General features: G+C 39.0%; 1 protein-coding gene across 2 annotated transcripts in view; it reads left to right on the forward strand.

The window, feature by feature from the left end:
- The window catches only part of galnt14 (UDP-N-acetyl-alpha-D-galactosamine:polypeptide N-acetylgalactosaminyltransferase 14 (GalNAc-T14)), a 103,858-nt gene that overhangs the window by 10,669 nt on the left and 67,664 nt on the right, over window positions 1-25,525 (forward strand). Inside the window, exons 2-3 of one of the 2 annotated variants that reach the window (XM_036581194.1) lie at window positions 933-1,102; window positions 25,170-25,268. In XM_036581194.1, the coding sequence (XP_036437087.1) occupies window positions 933-1,102; window positions 25,170-25,268 (269 nt within the window). The remainder of the gene's footprint in view (window positions 1-932; window positions 1,103-25,169; window positions 25,269-25,525) is intronic. The other variant, XM_036581195.1, reaches the window with a different exon arrangement.

The following is a 25,525-nucleotide window of genomic DNA, read 5'->3' on the forward strand; positions in this document are numbered from 1 at the left end:
AATTTAGAAAGCTAACAACTGTGGAAATTAACTGTGGTCATCTTAAATAATTGTGATGACCTTAAATAATTGCAATCAAGTGATTAATAATTGTGATAGGCTTACTTGTAGTCATTAATACTCACACAAATGGATAGCATAGTGGATAACAACACTGTCCCACATGTAGAAGACTGGAGGTTTGATTACCTGCCCACACCACTGCTATACTGTTAAGAATACTTTGTGTAATAAGAATACATTGAGTGTGTTTACATGCACGTAATAATCCGATAACTGCAGAAAATCAGATTTTACCATTTATATGTGCTTGAGTTGGATTTCTGCTTTACAACCAGCCAATAAACTCACAGAAGAAGACGTGATATAAATGTAACATAAAACCTAAACTTCATGCCGCAGCTTTTTTTTAAACTTTGTGCCACTTTACCTAAAAATATGTAGATACATCATCCAGAAGATGAAGAATATTTAAATCCTTCAATTCATCAAGCGTGTAGTCGGATTTACCGTTGCTCCAAAAGTGGTTTGCTGCAGCACTTCGCAGCAGCACTTCTCGAATCAGAGAAAGAATCAGAGAAAGAGTTTACATGCACTGAGAAATCTGATTACTGAGCCTGTTTGTCGGATTTCTTAATCTGATTTCTAGATCGGAGTATGGTGACCATTTGACTAATCAGATCAGATAACTGCAGAAATCCGATTATTATCGGATTATTGAGTGCATGTAACCGCACTCCTTGACCTACCATTACAAATGGCTCTGAATAAAAGCAGTTGGTAAATATTTACATTATATGTTTACATAAAATCATGTAAATATTTTCAAAAACTGTCATATCATGGTTGAGTAAAAAAGTAATCAATGATTACTTATTTGGTATCATGCTATATTGGTGCATCCCTACATTTGATGTATATCGCTTTTCCAGATTTCAGACACCGAATGGGATGATCTCCTGGAAGAGTTTGAAGAAAAGAACTACCTCAGTGCTCACAGATGGAAGCCGGGCCAAGATCCCTATAGCCTGTACGCCTTCAATCAGAGAGAGAGTGAGCGGATCCCCAGCAACAGAGCACTCAGAGACACTCGACATTACAGGTGAGGCCTGCGCGTGTGCATGGGGATTTCTAGCACCCTGTTCCTCTGTATTGCCTGAGACGTTTCCTGTGGAGGAGGATGTGTTTCTCACTGAATGACTGGGTTTATCTTTCAGCCAGGAGTCCACAGCTATTGCAGCTGCGTCTTATGCATTCTTCTATCGCATGGCGTGAACATTATCCCATTAAGATTCTCTATTTAGCAGCGCTTCAACTCATCTTCAACTCATCCAGGCTTAGAAACGAGGTGATAATCCCGCTCTGCTTGAAAAAGCCCTTGAAAAACGTATATCTTCATGACGAGCACAATAATGCTAAATGAAGACAGAGCTTTTCTTTCTTTTTTTTAAGCGGCTAAAACAACCAGAAGGCGTTCGCTGAGCATGCGATGATGTTCGCGTGGCACACCATCAGCAGGTTATGGTGCGTTTCTTCAGTCCGTCAGCATGAAATGAGCTCAGTGCTCATTTGGCAGAAATTTTCAGCCGCTCACAGATTATGTCCCTGCTTTACGTCTTCAGGCTCTCATTCTGCGGTTCCACAAACCAAAACCCCAATCTTCACATTTGCGTTTCACTCTTCCCTTGAGAGAATGTTCCACACATCAGCAACATCAGTGATAACCAAGAGCTGTATACCGTAATTGCATTACATTGTAATCTCAGCTGGTTGGTTAGCGTCTTTGTTAAACTTCATTAAGTAATTCATCAGTGTTCGTGTTATTATTCTAATTGGACTCACATCACTTGATCGTGTTGTTTTCCTGTCCTTGAGCTTGGGCACCAGAGAGGAGGCTTTATTTAGTTGATTTGATCTGATCTGAACCTTTCTTTGAAGCGACCGCCTGTGGCAGTCCGTGGGGACGTGGCTTCTCCGGGCTGGTAGTCTTGGAGGTCAGATAGAGCCAGGCTGCATCTCCACTCTTTCCAGAAGGACAGCTCACCAGAGGATCCCTCCAACTGCTGTGTGTCCGTGTCAGTTTTCTGTCTCAGAGTCTCAAAGCTCCACTATTGATTTTTTTAGCTGGGACTAGATCCTGTACTGCCCGTTAATTGCATGCTTCTGCTGCAAAAACACAATCTTCGGTATGTCTGATGAATATGTATGTTGCTATTATGATGTTGTAGCGGACAGCTATTCATGAGGAGCGTGAACATGTTGGGATGGTAGCATTTGTTGGTATTTGTGAACAAGTGCTCAAATTCCTGTTTTCAAAATCACCGTTTAAACAGTAATATCTGTGTTTCATCATTAACCATGATGTTAGCTATGTTAGTTACTTCATTTCGCTGCTGTCGGAAGAAAACCTCGTATCTCCAAAATGGTAACTTTACAGGAGAAGCAAAAAACATACTTTACTTTCAATGTAAGCCAATGGAACCAGATTTTTTTTTCATTTTGGGTCATTTATTTTAGTCCATTCATCACAAAATTTACACACAATGTAAAGAGCAACATTTTCAAATTATGGCAAAAACTGAAAAAATGTCAAAAATGGAGATACAAGGTTTTCTTCTGACAACAGCGAAATGTCCAGTAGGCAGCAACAGTGTATTAGCAGTCGGGCTGAAGCTCAGCTGATCGCAGGCTTTATATGGATCATTCTACCGAATTGGTTCAGAGTCGGACTTGGAATTTAGACAAAAATCCTTTTTCTTTGATTTACTCTACACCTTTATTATGTTTATTTTTTTAATTAAAGTATTGACCATTCCATTTTGTCACCACCACTACAATAATGCCTCCAGAACTTTACCAAATGTTTTAGTAGACAACTTTCACTAATTTTGGGCACAACTCAGAGCTGCTGGCCAGGACATGACTAGCAAACACAGCTTTGAACAGTTGCTTACACAAAACATCATCACATTTAATTAAAATGCAAATAACTTCACTCGACTGCAGAAAATATGTGCTTCGGTAGTGACAGTTCTTCAGGTTACACCATTTTTCAGACTTTGGGACACATTTACTTTAAAACAATGGGATCTAACTGTTCATCATGTGGCCACGAGGGACAGGGATGCAGCCTCACTTCCTGCTCTAAAATTCAGGGGTGCGGCTAAAACAAGGCTCCGCCCCTGGATCGAAACTCTGTGTTTCGGTAGTGACATGAAAATGTGGGACAGCATTTTTAAAAATGTTTTTTAGTTCTTTCATTTTCACTTTAAAAGAAATCGAACCACATTGAAAAAAACATACAAAGAAGTCTTATTTCAAGTTGAAATTTAGGGGTTAGTGTTTGGGACAGCTGACTGCTGATAAAAATATCATATAAATGATGATTTTTTTAGATTAGTTGGTTTAGTTTAGTACTATCTCAATCAATGCCTTGGGTTTAAATAGATCACAACATAATCCTTGTAAATACCTATGGTCTGAATACTTCATTGTTTTTTAATAGTTTTTTTAACTGTGGGAATGTTGATTGAGCTGATTCTGTAGAATCATCCATAAACATCTGTTTTTACTATGAATCCCCCAGGAAGGACGAGGCATACAGCACCACTGTTTTGTTTTTCAGACACGTAGACAGGGGTCTGACAGCATTCTCTCAGCGTCCTCGTGCTGGGTGTCGTTCATTTGGTTATGTCTCTTTGTGTCAGTGCTGGTTATTTCTTACTTTAGTCCTGAGTTCAGTTTAGTTCAAAGATAATGGGAGGCTTGAGAAATTGTAGCTGGAGAGAGTTCTTAGGTTAATTATGGAGCCTTTAGCTTTAGGTATGACGTCGTGATTTCTTATCATTTTTATTGCTAAGAAATAATGGTGAAGAACTTCATTAGTTGCTGTAGTGGGTTTGTTTCATGTCCCTGTTCTTATTATAAATTTTGAATATCGTCGCTGTCCAAAGAAAAACAGGTCTCCAAAATAGTAACTTTACAGGAGAGGGCAAAAACATTCTTTACTTTCAATGCAAGTTAATGGGAAGATATTTTATTCTAATAATTTTGGGGCATTTCTGTTGGTCCAATGGTCATGAAATTTTCACACAATGTGAAGGACATCTGCTGAGCTCAAATGATGCAGAAAAGTAAAAACCGCAAAAAATGGAGATGCATGTTTTTCATTGGACAGCGATGATATTATACTTACAATGGTTTACAGTTTCAGTTTCCCCTTCAGTCCTGAACTGACAGCTCTGTGTTGATTTCTGTTGCATGGTTTTGTTTTCATACTAAAGAAGTCAGACACACCTTTAAAATGAGCTCAACTTATAATTGTTATTTTTACCTGGTTTTACGATACAATAATTTATATTTAAAACAAAGATTATTGAGGATCTAACTCTGAAAAATCTCACAAGACTCACAAGTGTCACAAGAAAAGAAATCTGTTGGGGTTTAAAGGCTCAAAAAAGATGAAGCCTCTGAATACTGAACAGAGAACTGAGTACCAGTGTAAGTAATGAGTACTCGAGTATTCAGATAACTTGGACCAGCCCAGTGTCTGCATACATTACACTGAAAAAAGTGATTTTAAATCTGAAAAAGTGAATTTATCTTATTCAAATACTTTTTTATAGTACTTAGTATCTTCTATTTGTCTCTTAAGATCAATAAACACAAACTTTGGGAACTTTTGGTCAGTTTGCACAGCCAAATCAATATAACACTCAGGTTAAACACAGATAATACATAGTTAATATATCACTAAGCCAAACTCATCTAAAATATTAGCAGAACTTTCCAAAAGTGGACAAAATTAAAAATTGTTCCACATGCATATTCAGAAATTATTATTTTAAACAGTATTCATTAAATCTATTCAAACAAAACATTTTAGTTAACAAAACTGGCAGAGTTTTTGCTAAAAGGCTACAACAAGAAGACAGTCTCCATTTTCACTGCTACTTTCTTTCAGTTTATTAGATTTCAAAAGTAATATCATGATATTTCTCAAAGTTTTCACGATTCATGATATGTTTTTTGACATGCTGATTGTAATCAAACATGCAGTTGGAAAGTGTGTTTTAGGCACTGATGTCCTTAATGTCCACAGTTTGCTCAAAAAAGCACATTTAAACATTTTATGTTTACATTTGGCATCTAATTTATAATGATAACAGTTAATACCGTCATATTGCCCTTACCAGCAAAAGTAATGCTAATAGGGAAGTGAATAAGAATCTGGGTAGATCTGCACTTCTTTGAAATGAATCAGTTAAATAATGCAGATTAACCCAAAGACTTTTTTGCTTTTAATCGTCACTGCATTTCAAATAAACTCTGCCACACCGAAGGCTCAGTGACGGGTCTTATATTTAATTAGCCAGTATTAGCTAATACTTCTCTACAGTGCAAAAAACCCAATTCAGTAACTGTACATGGATCAAAGAATGTAATACTTTTATAGTACCGACAGAAATACTTCAATCTGTTTCCAAGTAGCATCCGTGAGCCAAATCATTTTTGTTCCAAAATCTCTTCTCCTGATTGGCTCTCTAAATTACATTCTGCATGCATGTTCTTAACATCAGGGCTCGTTGATTAGTCTGCAGGCCATTACAGGCAGTAAATATACCCACTCACAGCATTTCACACTCATTTATGATTCAAGCCACACCCACTTCTGACAGTTGCTGAGGAATTCAACAATACTAAAGTATCAAAACAATTCTGAACGATTTTCAGCTCTGTGTTTATACCTTTCGCCTTTCTCTGCTAGAACCTTTATTCAGGCTTTTCTAAGCCATATAAGCTTTATGCTAAATGGATTTAGTGAGAGTTTATCATTAGCTTGACCTGCTGTTAGAAAAGAAAGTCAGCAATTTTGTCTCTTTGAAGAGGATGTTAAAAATAGTTAACTGTATATATCAGTCCTTATTTACTTGCATAAATATTGTAAACTATTAACCCCTTATTACATACTAAAGCTTATTATTCAGTAACTGCAGCGACTTCAATGCAAATGGGTTGCGCTATTCTTAGGTTATACAAGTGTGTAATAAAACTGTGGCTTGTAAGGGGTTAATAGCAATAAAGGGGACATATCCTACATTTTTTCATAAGGTCAACTCACAACATTTGTGTCATTTTACATGACAATTTTCCAAGCTTCATCTTTATCCCTTGGAATTAAACAGGCTGTTTTTGTTACTGTGCCTTTAAGACCGATATATGTGAATCAACTCTGCTCTAACTGGCTGCCCTCATTTATGCCTCATTCAGAAAGCACTTAGAGCCAAAACACACCTTTAACTTCAGTATAAATGGGCGGGGCTAAGCTGCAACAGCCTGAATATATGTAAATGATTTGGTGTTTGTGACACCTCAGAAAGAATGGATTCAAAACAGGCTGTTTTTGGTGCTCCCCAGTCCATACGCTCCATACATATGAACTGGGGAGGAAATGGTACGCTTTAAAATTCGGTTTTCCGTTATGTAGGCGTTTAATTATTTCTCACTTATTGATCATTAAAAAGTGTAAGTGTAAATTCTAAATGTTCAGTTAATGCCGCATTTGTGTTGGGAAGCAGAAGGGGAGATATTTTATTATGATTTGAATTTACTGTTTTGCATGATAAAACATTCAAAAAACAAGTTTCTGGCAAGTTTTTAGAAATGAACGTAAAGTCATAACAGCAGAGACGAAACTGTCAATACAGAATGTAAACTGAAACTCAGTGCAGTTCATGAAATAATAGTGCAATCAATTTTATATTTACGTATTGTGCTTAAATAATTAAATGTGAACTGAATATTTGCTTAAATAATATCTCCAGATTTCTAAGGGACAGAACTGTAAGCTCCTAGAATGTAAACAAGAGCAAAGTAAGATTGGAAAGCTTTTCTTAAAGCTAAACTCCACAAAGTGTTTGATTCTACATGATTTAATCACTGAGATGTAACCAAAGTCATTCAGGGTTGTCTGATGTGAAACTGCATTGCATTGTAGAGAAACACACTTACTCAGATTTCCTTCACAGTGGTGTTGATAGTAACCAGGGGTCGTGATGTTTACTGCTTTCTCCATAGATTAAATTAGTGGTGAATTCTCCTGTAAAATGTGAGATTTTCAGTAGGTGCCTGTGTTGGGGAACAGGCTGTGTTCAGGAGATGATAGAGAAGTCAGAGGCCTCTGTCGAGGTGCAGTATTAGGCAAAATGTCTGCATTTCTAATGAAATAATTCATGCAGAGTCTGTGTGACAATAGAGAGAATCTCAGATGAAAGGTGAGGAGGCGGCTGATTATGCAGCTCCAGCGTCCCGCTGTTACACTACACCGCCACACAATGAATCCCAGCAGTGAGGCATCCTGGAGCTTTTCAAGCCTACAGTCAGCTTTCTCATTTTGGAGTGTTTTGTGTGCCTACGTGTATGTGTGATGGCATGACATGCTCTCGCTGCCTCTAATTAACTTAAGCTGAAGTTGGATAAACAAAGGACAACTTTCTCCTCGGTTTCTGGGCCTCGAGAGAAAGTCGTGACTTGTTTGTCGCTGCCAGTTTAGCTTAGCTTGGTTTAAAATACTCAGTTACTGGGTTTGAAATACTTACAGCGGTTTGGCGAACTGCCATTCATGTGCATGTTGAGTAGAGTTCCCAGTGTGGGAGAGAAAAATTCCTACGTAAATAAAAGAACTTCTGCCATAGTGATAATCTTCTTGAGTACAAGTAGAATTATCGATGAAGGAAATTACTCATGTAAATAAATTGTAAATCATAATATAGCACTGATGTTTCTTGTATGTGTAAAGCCCACTCATAACAACATATCATAAAAAAGTCAAGTGATTTGTAATGCATTTTGCACCAAACTCATAAAAATAAAATTAAAAAACAAAAAAAAACTGATGAAAAGTGCTTTATTACAAATTAAATCATGTAAGATTGAATTCTACTGAAGAATGTACTGGTAATATTATAATTTGTACTTTGCTACTATACCACATATAACAGTGTTAGTGTGGAAGATTTGTTCTGTACTCAAGTATTATTGTAATTGAATACTTGTACTCTAATTCAAGTACATTTTCTAGAAAAAAATACTTGTATATTTACCCAATTAATTTGTTAATTTGGGTTTATTATATTAAATAAATTTAAGAAAAGTAATGCAAGGTAGGCTTGGCCTGACTTCATTTTCTGTGTTATTTACGTTTTACTGTAATATACTTCAGTATGTTTAAAGCTGCACTATGTAAGATTTTTTTTGTTAACATTGAAAGAAGTAGCATTACTACTATTGATCAGACCTGCTGTTTAAAGCTTAAATATGGTTTCCAAGCACTGCTGCGGGTCAGTCTGTAAAACCTGAATGTCATTTTGAAAGTGACCCCCATGGACCCTCACAGAGCAGGTACTATTTGGGTGGTGGATCATTCTCAGCACTGCAGTAACACTGACGTGGTGCTGGTGTGTTTGTGTGTGTTGTGCTGGTATGAGTGGATCAGACACAGCAGTGCTGCTGGAGTTTTTAAACACCTCAGTGTCACTGCTGGACTGAGAATAGTCCACCAACCAAAAATATCCAGCCAACAGCGTCCTGTGGGCAGCGTCCTGTGACCACTGATGAAGGACTAGAGGATGACCCACACAAACTGTGCAGCAGCAGATGAGCTATCGTCTCTGACTTTACATCTACAAGTTGGACTGACAAGATAGGAGTGTCTAATAGAGTGGACAGTGAGTGGACACAGTGTTTAAAAACTCCAGCAGCACTGCTGTGTCTGATCCACTCATACCAGCACAACACACACAAACACACCAGCACCACGTCAGTGTTACTGCAGTGCTGAGAATGATCCACCACCCAAATAGTACCTGCTCTGTGAGGGTCCATGGGGGTCCTGACCACTGAAGAACAGGGTAAAAGGGGGCTAACAAAGTATGCAGAGAAACAGATGGACTACAGTCTGTAACTGTAGAACTACAAAGTGCACCTATATAGTAAGTGGAGCTGATAAAATGGACAATGAGCGTAGAAACAAGGAGGTGGTCAGAATGTTATGCCAGATCGGTGTATGATGACAGTATCCAATCATTCCCTGATGTCCTTCAACAAGTTTTGACCGAGTTCTCTTTGAGTTCTGCTCGAGGAAGGGGTCCGAAACACCACCGATGTTACAAAACGCTCCTCCGCATTTTGGCTACAATTACATATTTCCATCAGAGAGGTCTCCAAATCCCCAGATGTTACACGATGCAGCTTTAAATGGTGTTTTTTATTTTACTTAAGTAATATTTTGACACATAAATATAATTTCTCTGTACTTTTTCCACCCCTGCTTGTTCTGTACACATTTTTCTAGGTGTCTTTGAGCAACCCAGCTCCTGTCACATGAGGAGGTGTAATAAACGCGCGGAGTTCATATATAACCCCCTAAGCGTTAAATCAAATGCGAAATGAGATTCTGACAACCATCTGCGGCAGATCCCCACCACCCCCACACTAACCCTAATGCCAAAGCAACAGCCCTTTACTCCGGAGAGTAGAGCTGCTACCAGAGCGAATTGGCACGAGCCTGATCGCGGTGAAAGCTCCAGTTCTTAAGGGCTAACAACTGATAAGCACATTTGCCAGCAGCTAGATGCGTGTTGGCAATTAGACATGCTGTTTATCCCCGTTGGAAGTGGGGTTCTAGCTATGGTGAGAAAGCATCAGTGGGCACAGCTTTTTAGGGAGGGGATCTATAAGTATGAATAAAACTGACCCATTGTTATGTTCATATGCATGCGGTTTCCCAAAGGAGCCTGTGGGCCTGTGGAAATGTAGTGCTAATCAGTAATAGAGGGCAATAGAAGAGCTAATTAAAAAGGGGACGTTTTTCTTATTTAGCCGTTCAGCCAAGTTACAAATGAAAATTGACCCCATTTCCTGGACATGTATTTTTAGTTTGTGTGAATGATCATTTGCGTTCGCTGAAAAGGGCAGTGTTTCTCATTTTAGACTTCTGAAGTTGCGTTTCCATCCCTGGTGCCTGATGGATGCAGGCATAGATTGGATCCATTTGCAGCCATTTGTAAGCGAACAGTTGCTGTGATTTAATTGGGTTGCAACTTATGACTGCTCAGCTTAATGACCTCTAAATGGCCTACACGGCAATAGCGAAACTTCTAAATTTGTAAATCGATACTGTATGCAGTGGGTGCGCCCGGTCAATAGATCTCTGTAATGATAGGAAACCATTATGCTTGGCTCTCAAAGTCATTTTTAACAATGCAAGGACATTGCCATGGAAAAGCAACTGATTTATTCAGCTTTAGATGCCAGATACAGATCTTCATGTCCTGCTGATAGATTAAACACACATTCAGCCTCAAATATTAAATGCGCATTCAGGAATTATGGGTTGTTTTTCATTCATAACATTTAGTATTGTTTTCTAAATGCTTTACACTCACCATGTACTTTATTATGTACTGTCACTGGCCATGAATTCTGCTATATTCCATACACCCTGTCTTACACACACTATTCCTTGGGAAAGTGAATGTAGTCTAACATCTAAATCTACATCTAAAACTCACTTAAGGTACATATTTGGACCTTAAGGACCTCTAAGGTGCATTTACAGTGTTTGTATCTTAGGGGAGTAAAATGTACCTTTCCCCTTGTTTTCTGACAGTGTATGCTACTATTAAAGTACAAGCCTATCGATACTTGCTATAGTAATGATTTGGGGAAAATATAATTGCAATCAGCAATATTGCAATTTAAATACAAATATTTTCTATAAATTAGGTTCCAGGCTTTTTTTGCCAAGAGCACCAGTGTTTTACGGAGCCCTGCTGGCGACATCCCACACAAATATCGGAACGAGATCCTAATGAGATATTTAATGAATAAGATAATTAAGTCGTGGCCACGACTTAGTAACGCGTGCGAACGAGATCATGCCTTACTAAGCCGTGGCCATGCATTAGGATCTTGTTCCCATGCCTTACTAAGTCGAGGCCATGACTTATTTATCTTGTTCCCATGCCTTACTAAGTTGTGGCCACACATTATTTTATTTATACAGGATATCACCAGCGGGGATCCATATTTTTTGGATGTTTTCGTGGTTTGAATGCTGAAAGTAGTGTGCCAACTCACAAGCTCCACATTTTTAAGTGTTGAATTGACTCTTTAGGATATAATTCAAATTCTGTTCTCATTCGACAATTACCTTCTTTCAAATTACGATTTCAATATAAAAATGATTAATTATTTAACCTTAGCCTCAACTCAACATGTGAATGAACCAGTTCACATTCTGTTGGAATGTCAACATGAATGTTAAAGCAGTTGTGGTCAGCTTAAATAATTGGGATCAGCTCTAATAACTGTGGTCAGGCAATTGTGTAATAATAATTGTGAATAAATATTATTATGTATATAATTTTGGTGGTGGATCTGTAAGGGCCCAGCCTTTGCCACCGGCCACCAGCAGAGGGCGATGGTGGCGAGGCGCCACAAGTTCAGGGAACTCCAATTCCCACAAGCCCTCGGGCTGATTAGGCCCAACTCGGAACACCTGTGGACTCGTCTACTTAAGGCCTGGCAAACAGCAGCCCTTTGTCACAGAAAAGAGGGGTGGAAAAATAAGAGAGAGAAATTGCCCCAAAACTACTTAAAAGCCCAAAAAGAAGGCCTGAACAAGAAATGACTCCAAGCCAAACAAAAGGTGTTTGTTCCACAAAGAGCAAACAGGTGAAACCTAAAGTCGACCTTCCTTTCAGAATCACAGAGGAAGTGTCTTTTGTTTTCTGATCATCTTTTATTTCACTTTCTATCAGTATTTGTTTGAACACGTTGCTTTTAGCGTTTCCTTAGTTGTTTTTGTAGTTTTCGCCTGTGCTTCCCGGTGGCACAGTGGTAACTCCTCGGATCGCTCCTCTGAGCTGCCTCAACCCCAATGTGCACAATCACCCAGTTCACCCTCCATCACCTCAGTAAACTCATTTAAGACCCTTTCTCACGGGTTTTCCTCTCTGCACTTGGGTCCCTCCCTGCCGTCCCGTGACAGGATCATTCTCTCAACAGCAGTGATGCTGACGTGATGGTGGTTTGGTTGGGGAGCGTGCAGCGTTGATGCAAGTGGATCAGGCAAAGTGGTTTTGCTGGGGTTTTGCATATCAGTGTTGCTGCTAGTGTGGTTGACAAATAACTTACAAAGGATGAGAGGATGGCTGGCCAAGGCAGCAGATGGGTTACAGTCTCTAAGGAAACTTCTAAGGAAGTGGACAGTGATGGCTAACTCCCCCAGTTTAATTAGCAGTAGCTTTGCAGGGACTATCAGTTATTGTCCCTCTCCAGGCCTTGTTGGGAGACCGAACTGAGCCCCTTTTTGGGAATTTGGTCACTCTGTTCTGAATTGAGTCATTCTGTGTGCATATGGTGCTGTGCATCTGTTCTTCAGTAAACAAAGTAGGTTGCTTGCATGCTTAATTTTTTTTTGTGCCTTTTACTTTATGACAAGTAATTGTGATGAGCAAGCTGCTGAGGCGTTTTTGTTTTCCTCCAAGAATCATTACTTCCTTCATTTAACAGATTTTTTGCATGTCTTTGGATGTAATAAAGGCTGTTAATGTATTGAAATGACGTGTATGAAAGTCCAGTGAGTTGCAGAGGAAGTGTTGACTCCAACTCACTGCCTGTTTAAATGAGCACAGGTAGCAATACTGTTTACAAGTAGCAGCAAATCTGCGTGTTTTTGCCTCTTTTCTCAGTGTGCTTGACTTTCAGCAAACTACAGTTCACAGAGACTGAACGGAGAAAGCACATCATGGACCCTAATAGCCCATTAGTCATCTAGTGCTCTCCACTGAACTACTCTCACTATAGCCATCTGAGGCACGGCACATAGTCCTGACATCTCTGCCTTTAGGAAACGTCTAAAAGAACCGGATTTCACAACTGCAGGATGTCTGGTGTAAATGTACCAAAGAAGTTAATTTCTCTTCATAGCATATTTTGTTTTATCTTCAGAGACGCTTGCTGTGCTCTTCGACTGTTCCTGTTGTGTGCAGTAGAGCGAGATGCTGGTTAAAAAAGGAGTTCTTTTTAATGAGAGGCACATTGGTACATGTGACCTTCTGTCTTGTTAGGGCGGGTTAGCACATTGCCACCATGTCGCCTCGAACCGCGAGGACTAAAACAGCCACCGAGGCTGCAGGGGACCAAAGGCCGAATTATTCTTCTGTGCCTGGAATCTGCAAACGCATGTGGGTGATGTTTGTTTGTAGATGGTCACATAGTTGGCTGCCAACATACTTGTATGTAACAAACTTGTGCTCAGAAAAACAAAACATCTTGCATTACGTTGTAGAGAATTGATGGAAGAAGCAAAGTACTGGATGCAATAAAACGCTGATATTTATGGGTCATTCCATAAACGTCCACTTTTCTATCTGGTGTTACTGATCCTCACTGGTTTTACACATAATAAAGGAAACACCAGAGACATTTTAATGAATGCATTTTACAAAACTGCTAGAGAACATCAAACCACATGTTGTCAATCAGGGAATATCCACTAAAATATGGAATTTAATCCATTTGTGTTAAATTTTTTTCACAATGACCTCAGAATAAAGTCAGTCACACCAGTGACTTCAGCTAAAAGCTTCATATGAAATCATGAGCTAAATGAGAATCTCTGATAACTGAAAGACACAGTGGACTCACCATGTGCTTTTCTTCATAGATCCTCAGAAAACAGGTAAAAGGAAATAGTGATGTCATCAGTGTGACTTATTTCAAAATAAAACTTTTTGTTACGCAACAACACCGGTTACACGACTCCTGGGGACAACTTTCATTATATATTTTATAATATTTATTTGGTGTCTGTTTTCTTTGTCAATTAATTAATATTTCATAGTTATGTATAGATTATTGCAGTTAAATTGCAGAAAAACACGTTTTTTACCTTAAAATATGGCGTCACCCTTTACACATGACTGAGGACGAGCTCTTCTGTGGTGCTTGGAATTCTAGATAATTCATTTAAAAACCAATATTGCTAAATTGGCGGCTGAAGAAGCTGTAATTGTTAAAAACTTTTTATATTTTAAAATAAAACAAACTGTAGCCGAAGTTGCCTTATTGTTCAATGTTAATTTAACTTTAGACTAAGGCTGCAACAAACCACTAATCTGATAGTCGAGTAATCTATCGATTACTGAAATGAATAATCGATTATTTGGATTATGAATCACTACTACCCCAAATAACACTTATGTAGCTATCAGCTTTTAAATTTAGCTTTTTTGTTTTATGCATTTGCTACCTAACAATGAAGACAAAGATGAATTCTATTCAACTATTCACTATTTTAATAAACGTTTATACAAAAATAATACAATGTATAATACAAAAGATTAATAAAACTCCAATATCTTTTTCCTGTCAAAATTGAAAACCGAGGATGTGCAAAATAGCTGCAATAAAATATAGCAAAACTAAATCAGTTTTCTGTTAATCAAGTAAATATGAAAATCAATCTTAATTTTAAACTGTGCTTTGTATATTCGGCTGTCTTCACTCTGTTGCAACAAAACTTTACAATAACATGTCTTTACTGAAACAGAGAAAAGTCAGTGTCTCTGTCCTCCTGTGAGTCTCGCTCTCCTCTGAGAGCAGATATTCACTTCCCGCAGGACAGAAGATGCTCTCTGATGGAGCAGATGAGAAAGTCGTAAACGTTTGTGGAAAATTTGTTCTCTACGAAGTTAAATGAACGATTTTGTGTGAAGTTTCACTTCAGCGGTAATCCTTCGTCCAGCTGCCCTGTATGTCCACCAAGATCTACCTCCTCAGACTGTTTTGCGAATGGAGCCAAACGTTCACTGAGAACAGAGAACTGTTTTCAAATGCTCTTCTCTGTTCAACCAATTTGACCACACCGGTGGCCTTGACGTTAAAACAACGATGCAGCGTTAAAAACTGTAAGCGTTATCTGTAAAGTGAAATAGGGTCACTGTGAATAATAATTACTTGCTTCTCTGTTCCAAACTCCATTAACGATTCCAGAGAAAATGCATTTCAAAATAGAAATTGTTACAGCTCAGCTCAGAACATGAAGCAGGACGGCTTTACACACTAACTTTAGCTAACTAGCTCTTTTTTAGCAGAACTATTGCTGCGTCCCAAACCGCACACTTCTGTACTTCACATACTACACTAATGACTGCACTAATGGTATGTGCTATTTTTACACACTATTTAGTGAGCTAGTATGCGGTTTGGGGCGAGGCGTATCTTAGAGATGAATCTTCTCCAACTGAGCCGATGTGTTTCCTCTTCAGATGCCCCAACATGGAGGATGTGCTACCAGGCCAGCCGAGGCCGGCTTTACAAATAGGACAACTACAGCCTTTTCTGAGTCAAGCATGAAATTCTCCCATAATTTTTAGGATTTTGTTCGTAAAACTGACATCGCACTGTTGTCAACGGTCACAGTTGACGTTACCAACTAATCGACTGTTAAATTAGTTGCTAACTAATTTAGTCGTTGATTTTAGTGGAGTAAGTTGAATAATCGTTGCACCCCTACCTTAGACAGTGCAGAAGTTAGTCAGTTACCTGTACAGGTGACGGTGTAACTGCTGCACCATTCAAGGTGGAACAGGAAATTTCAAACAAAAAGCTTGCAAATAAGAAGCCAACTTCAGCCTGGTAGAAATTCAGATGGGAAACAGCCTTTAGCACTGTTTTTGCCCGGCCGGCAGGGCTAATAATAGAAAGCAATACTGACTTTTGTTCAGTTTTGTTTTTACTATTTTACACACATTTCAGTGACTTTGCTTATTAAAGATGGCTCTTATTAAAAGTGAAGGGAAATCCATGAATAATGCCACTCTACAAAAATAGGTTTCTTAAGCATTTAGACTGGTTTTATATGAAAATAAAATACTTGACCACCAATGTGGTCAATGAGATGTACAAAAAACATTCAGTCTGCTCATTATAATTATCTCCCGGTACACCAAGTTCAACTTAGGTTTGTGCTGCTTTTTCCTTGCCCAAGCCATATGCTGGGCTTTAGCTGGCGGGGCCGTATTCTGTGGTTTCCCCCCCCGAAAAAAGAGAATTTAGTGCACAGAGAGTGTCAAACCATCACCAGTGAATCCATTCAAATGATGGAACATCTCCACCGATTCATCACCATGAGAAATGCTCCCAAATTTCTCCGGCGGAGCATCCATCATCCTCGCTGAGAAATCAGCGCAGGGCTTCCCCTCCACCAGATGTTGTGTCTGACAGGCGCTCTAATGATATTCTGTGTTTCGCTATTTAAACCATCCTCCTATCTCAGGAAGACCTTGGGGCTACGGCTGCGATGAGTGATGGCTCCTGCTTCCAGGTTGTCTACAGAAAATGGCTCAGACAGAATGCGAGGCTGAGTCACTGTCTCTTCTTTTTCTTGCTCATACAATGAACAGTTTTGGCAGATGTTTTCACATAAAGAGATGAATACCCAATGCAGACATGTGCATAAGATATGCAAAATGAATAATACTTGTCATTTACAGTATTAACATGCAAAATTAAAGTAGTAAAAAATATTTCATTACTTACTAGGCCCAAAGTCCTCCCAAGAAGAGAATTTATTTAATGTTAGCATGGTAACCGCAGCATATTGTGTGTTTCTCCAACAGGGTTTTAATCAAGTCATTAAAGAGGCCATGGCTTGTTTAATTACTTGTGAAATCTAAATCATGTGTTTATTTCACAGTTGTACACCCAAATGGATTACATTATGTCGCATGACCTGTTTTCTCCTTAAAGGTACACTTGAACAGCTAAATGGCATCACAGCTTGCTATGAAGCCAGTAGTACCTATGATATAGATATTGTCATTGCTCAGTATAAGTATAAGGCCACGAATTGCAGTTGGCATCTACCAGAAGTGCAAATAGTAGCAATAGTGCAAAACGGACAGTGCAAATGTGCAATAACAGGCATAAATATGACATCTATGAAATATATAACTATGAACAATATATACACGTGTGTGTGTGTGTGTGTGTGTGTGTGTGTGTGTGTGGACACATACTATAAATACAATATAAGGTATGTTACGTACTGTTGGAGTGAGCAGTTATGTACAGCATGCTATGTATATACAGTACTGTGCAAATTCAGAGTACATTTTCCAAAAATTTCAATTTTTTTCAGGGGATATTTATAAGCAGATTAGATAAAAGAATTCACTTGCATAAGGAAAGTTAAAGAAGGAAAATAGGTAAACAAACAAGAGAACAAACAGTACTTAAAGCTTTCATCTTTGAGAGAGAGGAGAAAATCAAGCTGCTTCAGATCTGAAAACATCCACAGGTGTTTCTGTCCATCCTTCCACTGTGAAGATGACTCAGCGCTGTGGGTCTGAGAGAATGTGTAGCTGTCAAGAAGAACCTCACTGAGAAAAGGAAATAGACATATCAAATATGATTCAAACAATGGCTACGTTCACAATACAGGCCTCAGCACTCAAACCACTTCTCTCAAATCCGATCTCTCTGACACGATGGTTCACACTCGTTTAGGTAAGTGACTCAAATCTGTCATTAATGTGACAAACCGGCGTCCTGAACTGACGCTCATGAGCTCATCCTACTCAGTAACGTCACGTGAACGAATCACGTTCATCATCAGCACAAACTAACGAGCAGAACGAGCTTCGCTGAGAAGATAATTAACTCTGATCAGCTCTCAGCTTCATTATTAGAGCGAGACGAAGGAGAAAAAGGTGAGATGAGCTGCTTTTCCACCGTTTACAGGCTTTAACTTCTGTTCGGCGCTGTTGCCATGGTAACGCTGAATGATGGCGCACGCACGCAGTGAAACATGAGTTCCGATCTGAGCTTCACATTAAGGTCACATGGCCACGAATCAGATACGTATCCGATCTAGGACCACATATGAAAGCGGCTCAGGTCGGGTTTGATAAGATCATATTTGCGTGTCCACACAGCTCTGAAAACATCAGATCTGAGTCAGGGAAAAACTCATCTTTGTGCCACTTCAGCCTGGTAATGTGAACGTAGCCTAAGAAGCTGCTGGGGTTCCAGACCTCGACATTATTGAATATGTGTGGGGTTACTTGGATTGTTAGAAGCAGAAAATGCAACCAACTTCTAAGACTGAACTTTCAGCATGTCAAAAAACACGCCTGCAGATTTCTTTGGAAAACGAAGTCTCCTGAAAAGAATAGAAGCTGTAATAAAAGCAAATGATGGACACATTAAGTACTGAAAAGATGTGATATGTAGTTGTTGAGCCTCTGTGTAATTTTCTGTGAGGTATGTTTTCTACTTTTTTTTTCGTTACCCTGAAAAATTTAATAACCTGTATCTTTTGGCCTCTGACTTCTGCACAGCGCTGTGTGATGCCCCTCAAGTTTACAGATGGAACATCATTGCTTAAGAAGCAAGAACAATTAGTTACTAAGTGAAAGAAACAAGGTTTGAAGCTGCAGTTTGTTTTGTTTACATAATCATTATGTGTAAACATTGGAATGACAAACTTGAACCGTTGGAGGAATACAAATCCTGCATTTCCAAACTAGTGATACTTTTGGATTGAATACGCTTTGAAAGAGGTGGAACAGAAGCTTCCCAAATGTCTGGCTTTCTGCCAAGGTTATTCTGCATGCAGATGTGCATTTGCATATCTAGGTAATGTTGGATCATGTTACAATGATGAATGGGATCATAACAGGTAATGGGGGATAGCATGCAGCATTGTTCACATAATGCAGTGCCTACTTAAATCACGTCAGATGAATGGGGCCACGTGTATCATACTAATGTTGCTGTCACAACAAAACCATCTACCTCCATTTTTGTCTTTTTTTTTTTTGCATAATTTAAAAACTCCTCCACTTACTCTTTACCTGAATAAAAAATCTTATTTTAACTTCCATTAAAAATTAATGTTTGTTCCTTTTTCTGTAAAGTTACCAGGAAATATGTGGTTTTGTTTTGACAGTGACGATATAATAGCAGCTCTAAACGGCTAACAGGCTCTAATGCTCCCCTACACCATCATGAATACTGGCTTTTGAACTGTGCACTGATAAGCTGAGTGGTCTTTAGCCCGGAGGACACAGTGTCCATGATTTCCAAACAGAATTTCAAATGTTGATTCGTCGGACCACAGGACACTTTTCCACTTCACCTCTGTCCATTTTAAATGAGCTCGGGCCCAGAGAAGGTGGCAGCGTTTCTGGATCCTGTTTGTTTGGTTTCTTCTTTGCGGTTTTAGAGTTTTAACTTGCATTTGTGGATGCAGTGATGAACTGTTTTCACAGACAGTGGTTTTCAGAAGTGTTTCTGAGCCCATGCAGTGATTTTCACTACAGAATCATGTCTGTTTTTAATGCAGTGCTGTCTGAGGACCCGAAGATCACAGCCAGCAAATACTGGTTTTTGTCCTTGTCCCTTACATTCAGAGATTTCTCCAGATTCTCTGAATCTTTTAATGATATGTACCGTAGATGATGAAAAGCAGAAGTTCTTTACTATTTTATGTTGAGAAACGTTATTCCTGCATTGTTGCACTATTTGATGGTGCAGTCTTTCACAGAGTGGTGAACCCCTCCTCATCTTTACTTCTGAAAGACTCCGCCTCTCTCTTCATTTGATATGTTGTCTTTGCACTATTTTCAATGAAATGTAGGGTTTGAATGATTTGCACATCATTGCATTTTGTTTTTATTTACATCTTGCACAGCATCCCAACTTTTTGGAAATGGGGTTGTATTAAATCATCTTCCCTTATGAGGTTTTTTACTTCTTCTGTAAAGTTTGAGATACAATGTTTTGTTTTCAACAGCAGATACTGCTAATGCCGTACTTTAGCTCCTGTTTAAAAAAAATATATATATAGTGGAGGTGCGCAGTACATTGGCAGCTGATATATTTATTCATAAATTTGGAAATTTTATATTCAATAATTTGGCGCCTTATTAGCCCACACACACCCTCATGCATGTGTAGTCTCTTATTGGTTCACTACTCTTCACATATGGATTATAATGTGAACTTGTTTTAAAATGCGAAAAGTGTACAATTATTTATTATTCATATGGGTATCAGCTGCAATAATCTGGTAAATATTATTACATCTGGCAAATTTTTATAATTTAGGATCTATAAGAGTTAATGAAGCAGGAAAAGAGCAATGGCTGATATGTCACAGTTCTTACCTATAATCCACAAGTAAACTCACAATACAGAAACAAATAACGTTTATATAAATATTAATAAATCTGTTGCACATAAACCTAAGTGTTTCACTGGCACATGAAATGGTTCAAGTACTCAAGTGCTCTTGCACATCTCTATTATCAGTTACTGAACTGGCCGAGAAATTCCATATTTTTGCATATCTAGTCTATGATAATAAAAGCTGCTTTCAACAGGAGCGTCTGCTAAACCTTGTACCCATCTTAACACCAGGCACAGACTGAATAAGCTTCCTACCACTCCAGACAAATGTCTGTGCGATCTAACCAACAGTTCTGATGTTTTAAGTTCGGCTTTGCAGTAACATGCAAAAGTTTGGGTCCCAATCAAATTACATACTGTGTTGATTTTTGAAGTGAGAATAAATAACACATCCTCTACAGAGAGCACTTCTGCACACTTTAATACACAGTTACTGTCAGTTTGCTGAATTTAAAATATTGGAAAAATTGAAATTGGGAATTTTTTGTTTGTTTTTTGATAAAACTCCAGTTGAACTGTTTCTCCTCCTACAAACACATACAGCACTGCCTACAAGCAAAATAACCTTTTCTAAAATTTCTGCATTTTCATTTCTTACTTTATCCATCTTTGCATGATTCACATATGAAAAGTGCTACACTGGTAATGCAAAAAGTATCGTTGCGCTTGATGTTAACTTATTTGAGTTTCCATTCCACCTTAAATAGTGCAGCAGTTACACATTAGTGTCCATTCAGGCAACTGAATGTAAATGCTACATAATTTAAGGTGGAATGGGAAATGAGACTAAGAAGCTAACTTCAGCTTCATTGAATCTCTATTCACTGTACAAGACTCAATCGACAGTCTGGGGGCCACTGGTTTAGCAGCTAAATTATGACAGATACACACTTGGATGTAAAGTTTGTCTGAGCGAAGAATTCTCTTTGGAATTCTCCCGACTCTCCCGATTTACCCATTTCATCATTTGTAGCTAGGTATGGTAGACTGAGCAGTGCGCCCACTTCTTGGTGTTATAAGGGAAAGATTGGCTTCACGCTGAGGTATATTTATCTAATATCGAATTGTGTTGAGGTGAACTGGGTTGGTTTCAGCAAAGTCTACACCAGGGTGTCGAACTCAACCGCTAAAGGGCCATATTAAAAAATAGAGAATGTTTGTTTTGTTCCAGTTTTAATAAACATTTTGCTGTAAACTGAACTGACCATTGTTGATTCAAAATATGCTAATTCAAAACTTGTAGTAGAAATATTACATAAATACTTGAAATATGGGGTGGCACGGTGGCGCAGTGGGTAGCGCTGTTGCCTCACAGCGAGAACGGCCTGGGTTTGATTCCCGGCCGGGCGACCAGGGTCATTTCAGTGTGGAGTTTGCATGTTCTCCCCATGTCTGCGTGGGGTACTCCGGTGTAGCTGCCGTCCCATAGACTGTTGTTGTGGTAGGAGAGTCAGAGCACATTACGTTGCAGTGCATGCTGGGGACTGTAGTGCAGCGCAGTTTGAAACGAGCTAATATTAATAAAATGTAAATACTTGTGTGGGCCAGATAGGATTGTGTTTTGACACATGGGGTCTACACCATGCACTGCTGTGGCCTTCTAGAACTGAAAGTGAGGAGCACTGCTGTAGAGGGTGTAGCACAACAAATGCATGCAGAGTCCCAAGTGTAAAATAGATGTGAAAGGGACTTACAGTTCAACTGATAGATTGCCTGCTTTGAAGACCTTGTGTGGGTTAGTGCAATTGGATGTCTAGTGTGCGTGGGAAGGGTGCAGTAAGGGATCAATACCAGAGAGGATGTGTGTGTTCATTGTGAACCCCACCTAGACTGAAAATGGGACCCAGTTGCTCGAACACATCCATCTCCGGCTCTCGGCGCACTAACAGTGTATCCTCAACACTGCTGTGTGTTCAGTCTACACACATCAGTCGTTTACTGGCCAGGTCTGTTTTCACCTAAAGGAAATTAGCTCTGTGCTCACACCAGACATTTTGATATTTGATATAAGTATGATGAATGATTAACTTTAAGAAAACAAAACACACAGCACTGCCTTCATGCAAAATTACCTTTTCTAAAATTTCTGCATTATCATCTTAATTTCTTGCTCTTATTTATGCATATTTGCATGATCCACATGTGAATTTTTACATTGATAATATAAAAATCACAATCATAAAAAGATCACAAAAAACATACAGCTGAATGTACAGCAGAAGCTTTAGTGTATATCAACACAACTGTAAAACATAAGTTGTGACTGTTTCAGCATCATATTTTCTGTGTTTTTCCTAAAGCAATTATTTATTATCACCCACACCCAATTCCTCAGTGATATGAAGCTGAAGTCAGATATTCACCAGATTCTTGTTTGAACTTTATTGGTCCATCTTAAATAGTCCAGCAGTTTTGATGCCTGGGGTGCCAGAATATAACTGCTGCACCATTTAAGGTGGAACAGGAAATTTAGCCAGCTAGTTACCGAGACATCAGCACTACTATATCTATCTATCTATCTATCTATTTTTTATTATATATATATATATATATATATATATATATATATATATATATATATATATGCATGCTTGTTATGAAGAAGGGAACCAAAACGCTATTAAACTAAGATAATATGATGGTTTTTGTAATTTTTTTAACAGAAAACTCTCACATTTGTGTGTTTCTTTGGTCTCTTGTTCAGCCGTCTTGCCAGTTTTTCTTTTTTTCTCATATCTCTCTGTTTGGAGGGTCATGTAGCCCTAACACTTCGCCCTACCCCCCTATCTCAAGAATGAGGACCCCCTACGCCTAGACATGAATGCCAAAAACAGAGGGCTAAGGGCTGAGTAGTGGCGAAGTGTGAAATGGGATTGGGCCTAACTTTCAATTCTTTATTTAAAGGGCCAGTCTCATGAATTTCCCCTTTTAAATGTAAGATTTTGTTGTAGTATGTAAACATTGTCAAAGTTTCAAAACATACTGGTCCATACAGTCCATACATGGAAGCCAAGCTGCAAAAACAGCCCATTTTGAATTAGTTTTTGAATTGTCACAAAAACCAACTCATTTACATACATCCACCTGTTCAGCCTACAGCAGTTCAGCCCTGTCCATTCACTGAAATTCTAATACTGCTTTTTTCAGTGAGGTGCATTACAGGGCGGCCTGTCAGAACGAAGGTCATTTACATAAATCAGTCTTAAAGGCACAGTAACAAAAACAGCCTGTTTGATTGTAAGGGATGAAGAGATTGGATAACTGTCATAATTCAGCAATAGAACCTGAGAGGGAGTGTTTTATCGTGAAATAACATCACGGCTGTGATTCGGTCGCCGTAGATCATCACAGCCGTGATGTTATTGGCGATAACACACTCCTCAAGTGTTCTGTTGCTTTTATACAGTTAAATAATGTAATAAATTAATAAACTGGGCCGTGAACGCGGCGTTTAATATGTTTTAACGAGCAGCTCGTTGCTACGTCAGAGTAACGAGTTCCGCCCACTCGCTGCACAGCTGGCAGTTCATTCTCCAGCTCCTTACACTAAATTCCCAAACTGTCATCACCACTGAGCAGCTTTTTTGTTTTTTATTGTGCTTAGCAACGGCATCTCAGCGGAGTGATAGTGTTTTGTGAAAAACCTGTGATGTTATGGCGAAATAACAACAGCAGAGTTAGAACACTCCTTCTCAACCAATCAGCTTGCGTGGCCGAAACTAACTGTTGTATAAAATGTAATCAAAGTCATTAAGTGGAACAAAAAAATTGTAGATGTGCCGTTAAATTCGGTTAATCCTACTTTGTAATGGCATTGTATCCTGGGCTCTCCTAAACTCTCAGTTTGACTACTCAATCCAATAAACACTGGATGTTTATCAGGGTTTTGCTGTTGTATTGTTTGGGTTTCAAGCATTGTGATGCTACACTTGGTATCTGTATTGAAGTCAGAATCATGGTTTGTGACGGCGCCTATGCAGTACTGAATGGATGAATACTGAAGAACCATGCGGAACATCAGGAACATGGAAAGAGAACGCTGTTTACTTACAAGCACAATCAGTTGAAGTCTCATGCTCAGCGAGGCTGTCTTTGCCGTGCTGTTGTTCTGACTTTTTTAAAGCACTGTAGTTTCTTTTCCCACCACGCTGAGAGACCCTGTAACATTCCAGGAAGAAAAATCTTCCCTATCCATAATCCCTTGCCTTTATCTGCTACAGTACTGTAGTTGGTGCAAAGTAAAACCATCACATTTCTTGTGGTTGCTTTTTTTGAATCTCTCATCCAGAATATCTTTTAAAAAGCTGAATATATTAACAATGTATGCTGAATATATAAATAATGTAATTTTTTTTTTTTTTTTCCATTTCTCATAAATGGGCATCTTGTGGTCAGATTCTGAGTCTACAGATTATCTTTCTCCCACACCTCATGCGGTCAGGGCAGAGGTGGCCTGCTGTTTATTTTTAATGAGATCCTCCATAATTGATGTCTGTGCTCCTCTGGGTTCTGCCTTTATCAGGCTTTATCATTCTAATCACACACCCCCACTGTCTGTCTGCGTTGCCCAGCTTTCGGCCAGTTGCCCCAGCAACGTTCCTCTCACGTACAGTTCTTGTTTGACACTGTTTACACCGTTTAACCAACAGCGTTCGCAGCATTCAAACGCTGTTACATCACCTGAGTAAAAATCATTCAAGATCAAGAAATGCAAAAGGTCCAAAGCCTTTTGAAGGAATCGCACACTGTTTGAGCTGCCACTGCTGTGTACAAACAGCCTCGACCAGCTTAATCATACTGGGTTGGTGGGACTGCAGGGAAAGTGGCTGTGATCTCCTTTTGAACACACTCGCACTAATTGATACCAGGGTGCCTCATTATTTCTGTGAACTACTGTCTCTTTTCAGGTGTACGACACTGCACTATGACACCGAGCTGCCATCTACCAGCATCGTGATCACGTTCCACAACGAGGCACGTTCCACTCTGCTGCGCACAGTTAGGAGGTAAGGCAAACCACTGGGAACAAGGTCCTCTACACACGCTTAGAGAAATAGTTCCATAGAGAAAGATTGCATTATCACAGTCGGAGCACAATATGAAAATAATAATCTCATTTTTCAGTTTAAAGCAGTAGAATGGTTTAGAGATGATCCTGGCACATTTTAATTGATTGGGTATCGGCTATATTGACCCAAACCCACCTCTGATTGTTTGTTTGCTTCTTTTTTGCCTTCTATTTACACCCCTTTTGCTGAGGTGC

The sequence above is a fragment of the Colossoma macropomum genome, unplaced genomic scaffold, assembly GCF_904425465.1.
Source record: "Colossoma macropomum unplaced genomic scaffold, Colossoma_macropomum, whole genome shotgun sequence".
Classification (NCBI taxonomy): domain Eukaryota; kingdom Metazoa; phylum Chordata; class Actinopteri; order Characiformes; family Serrasalmidae; genus Colossoma; species Colossoma macropomum.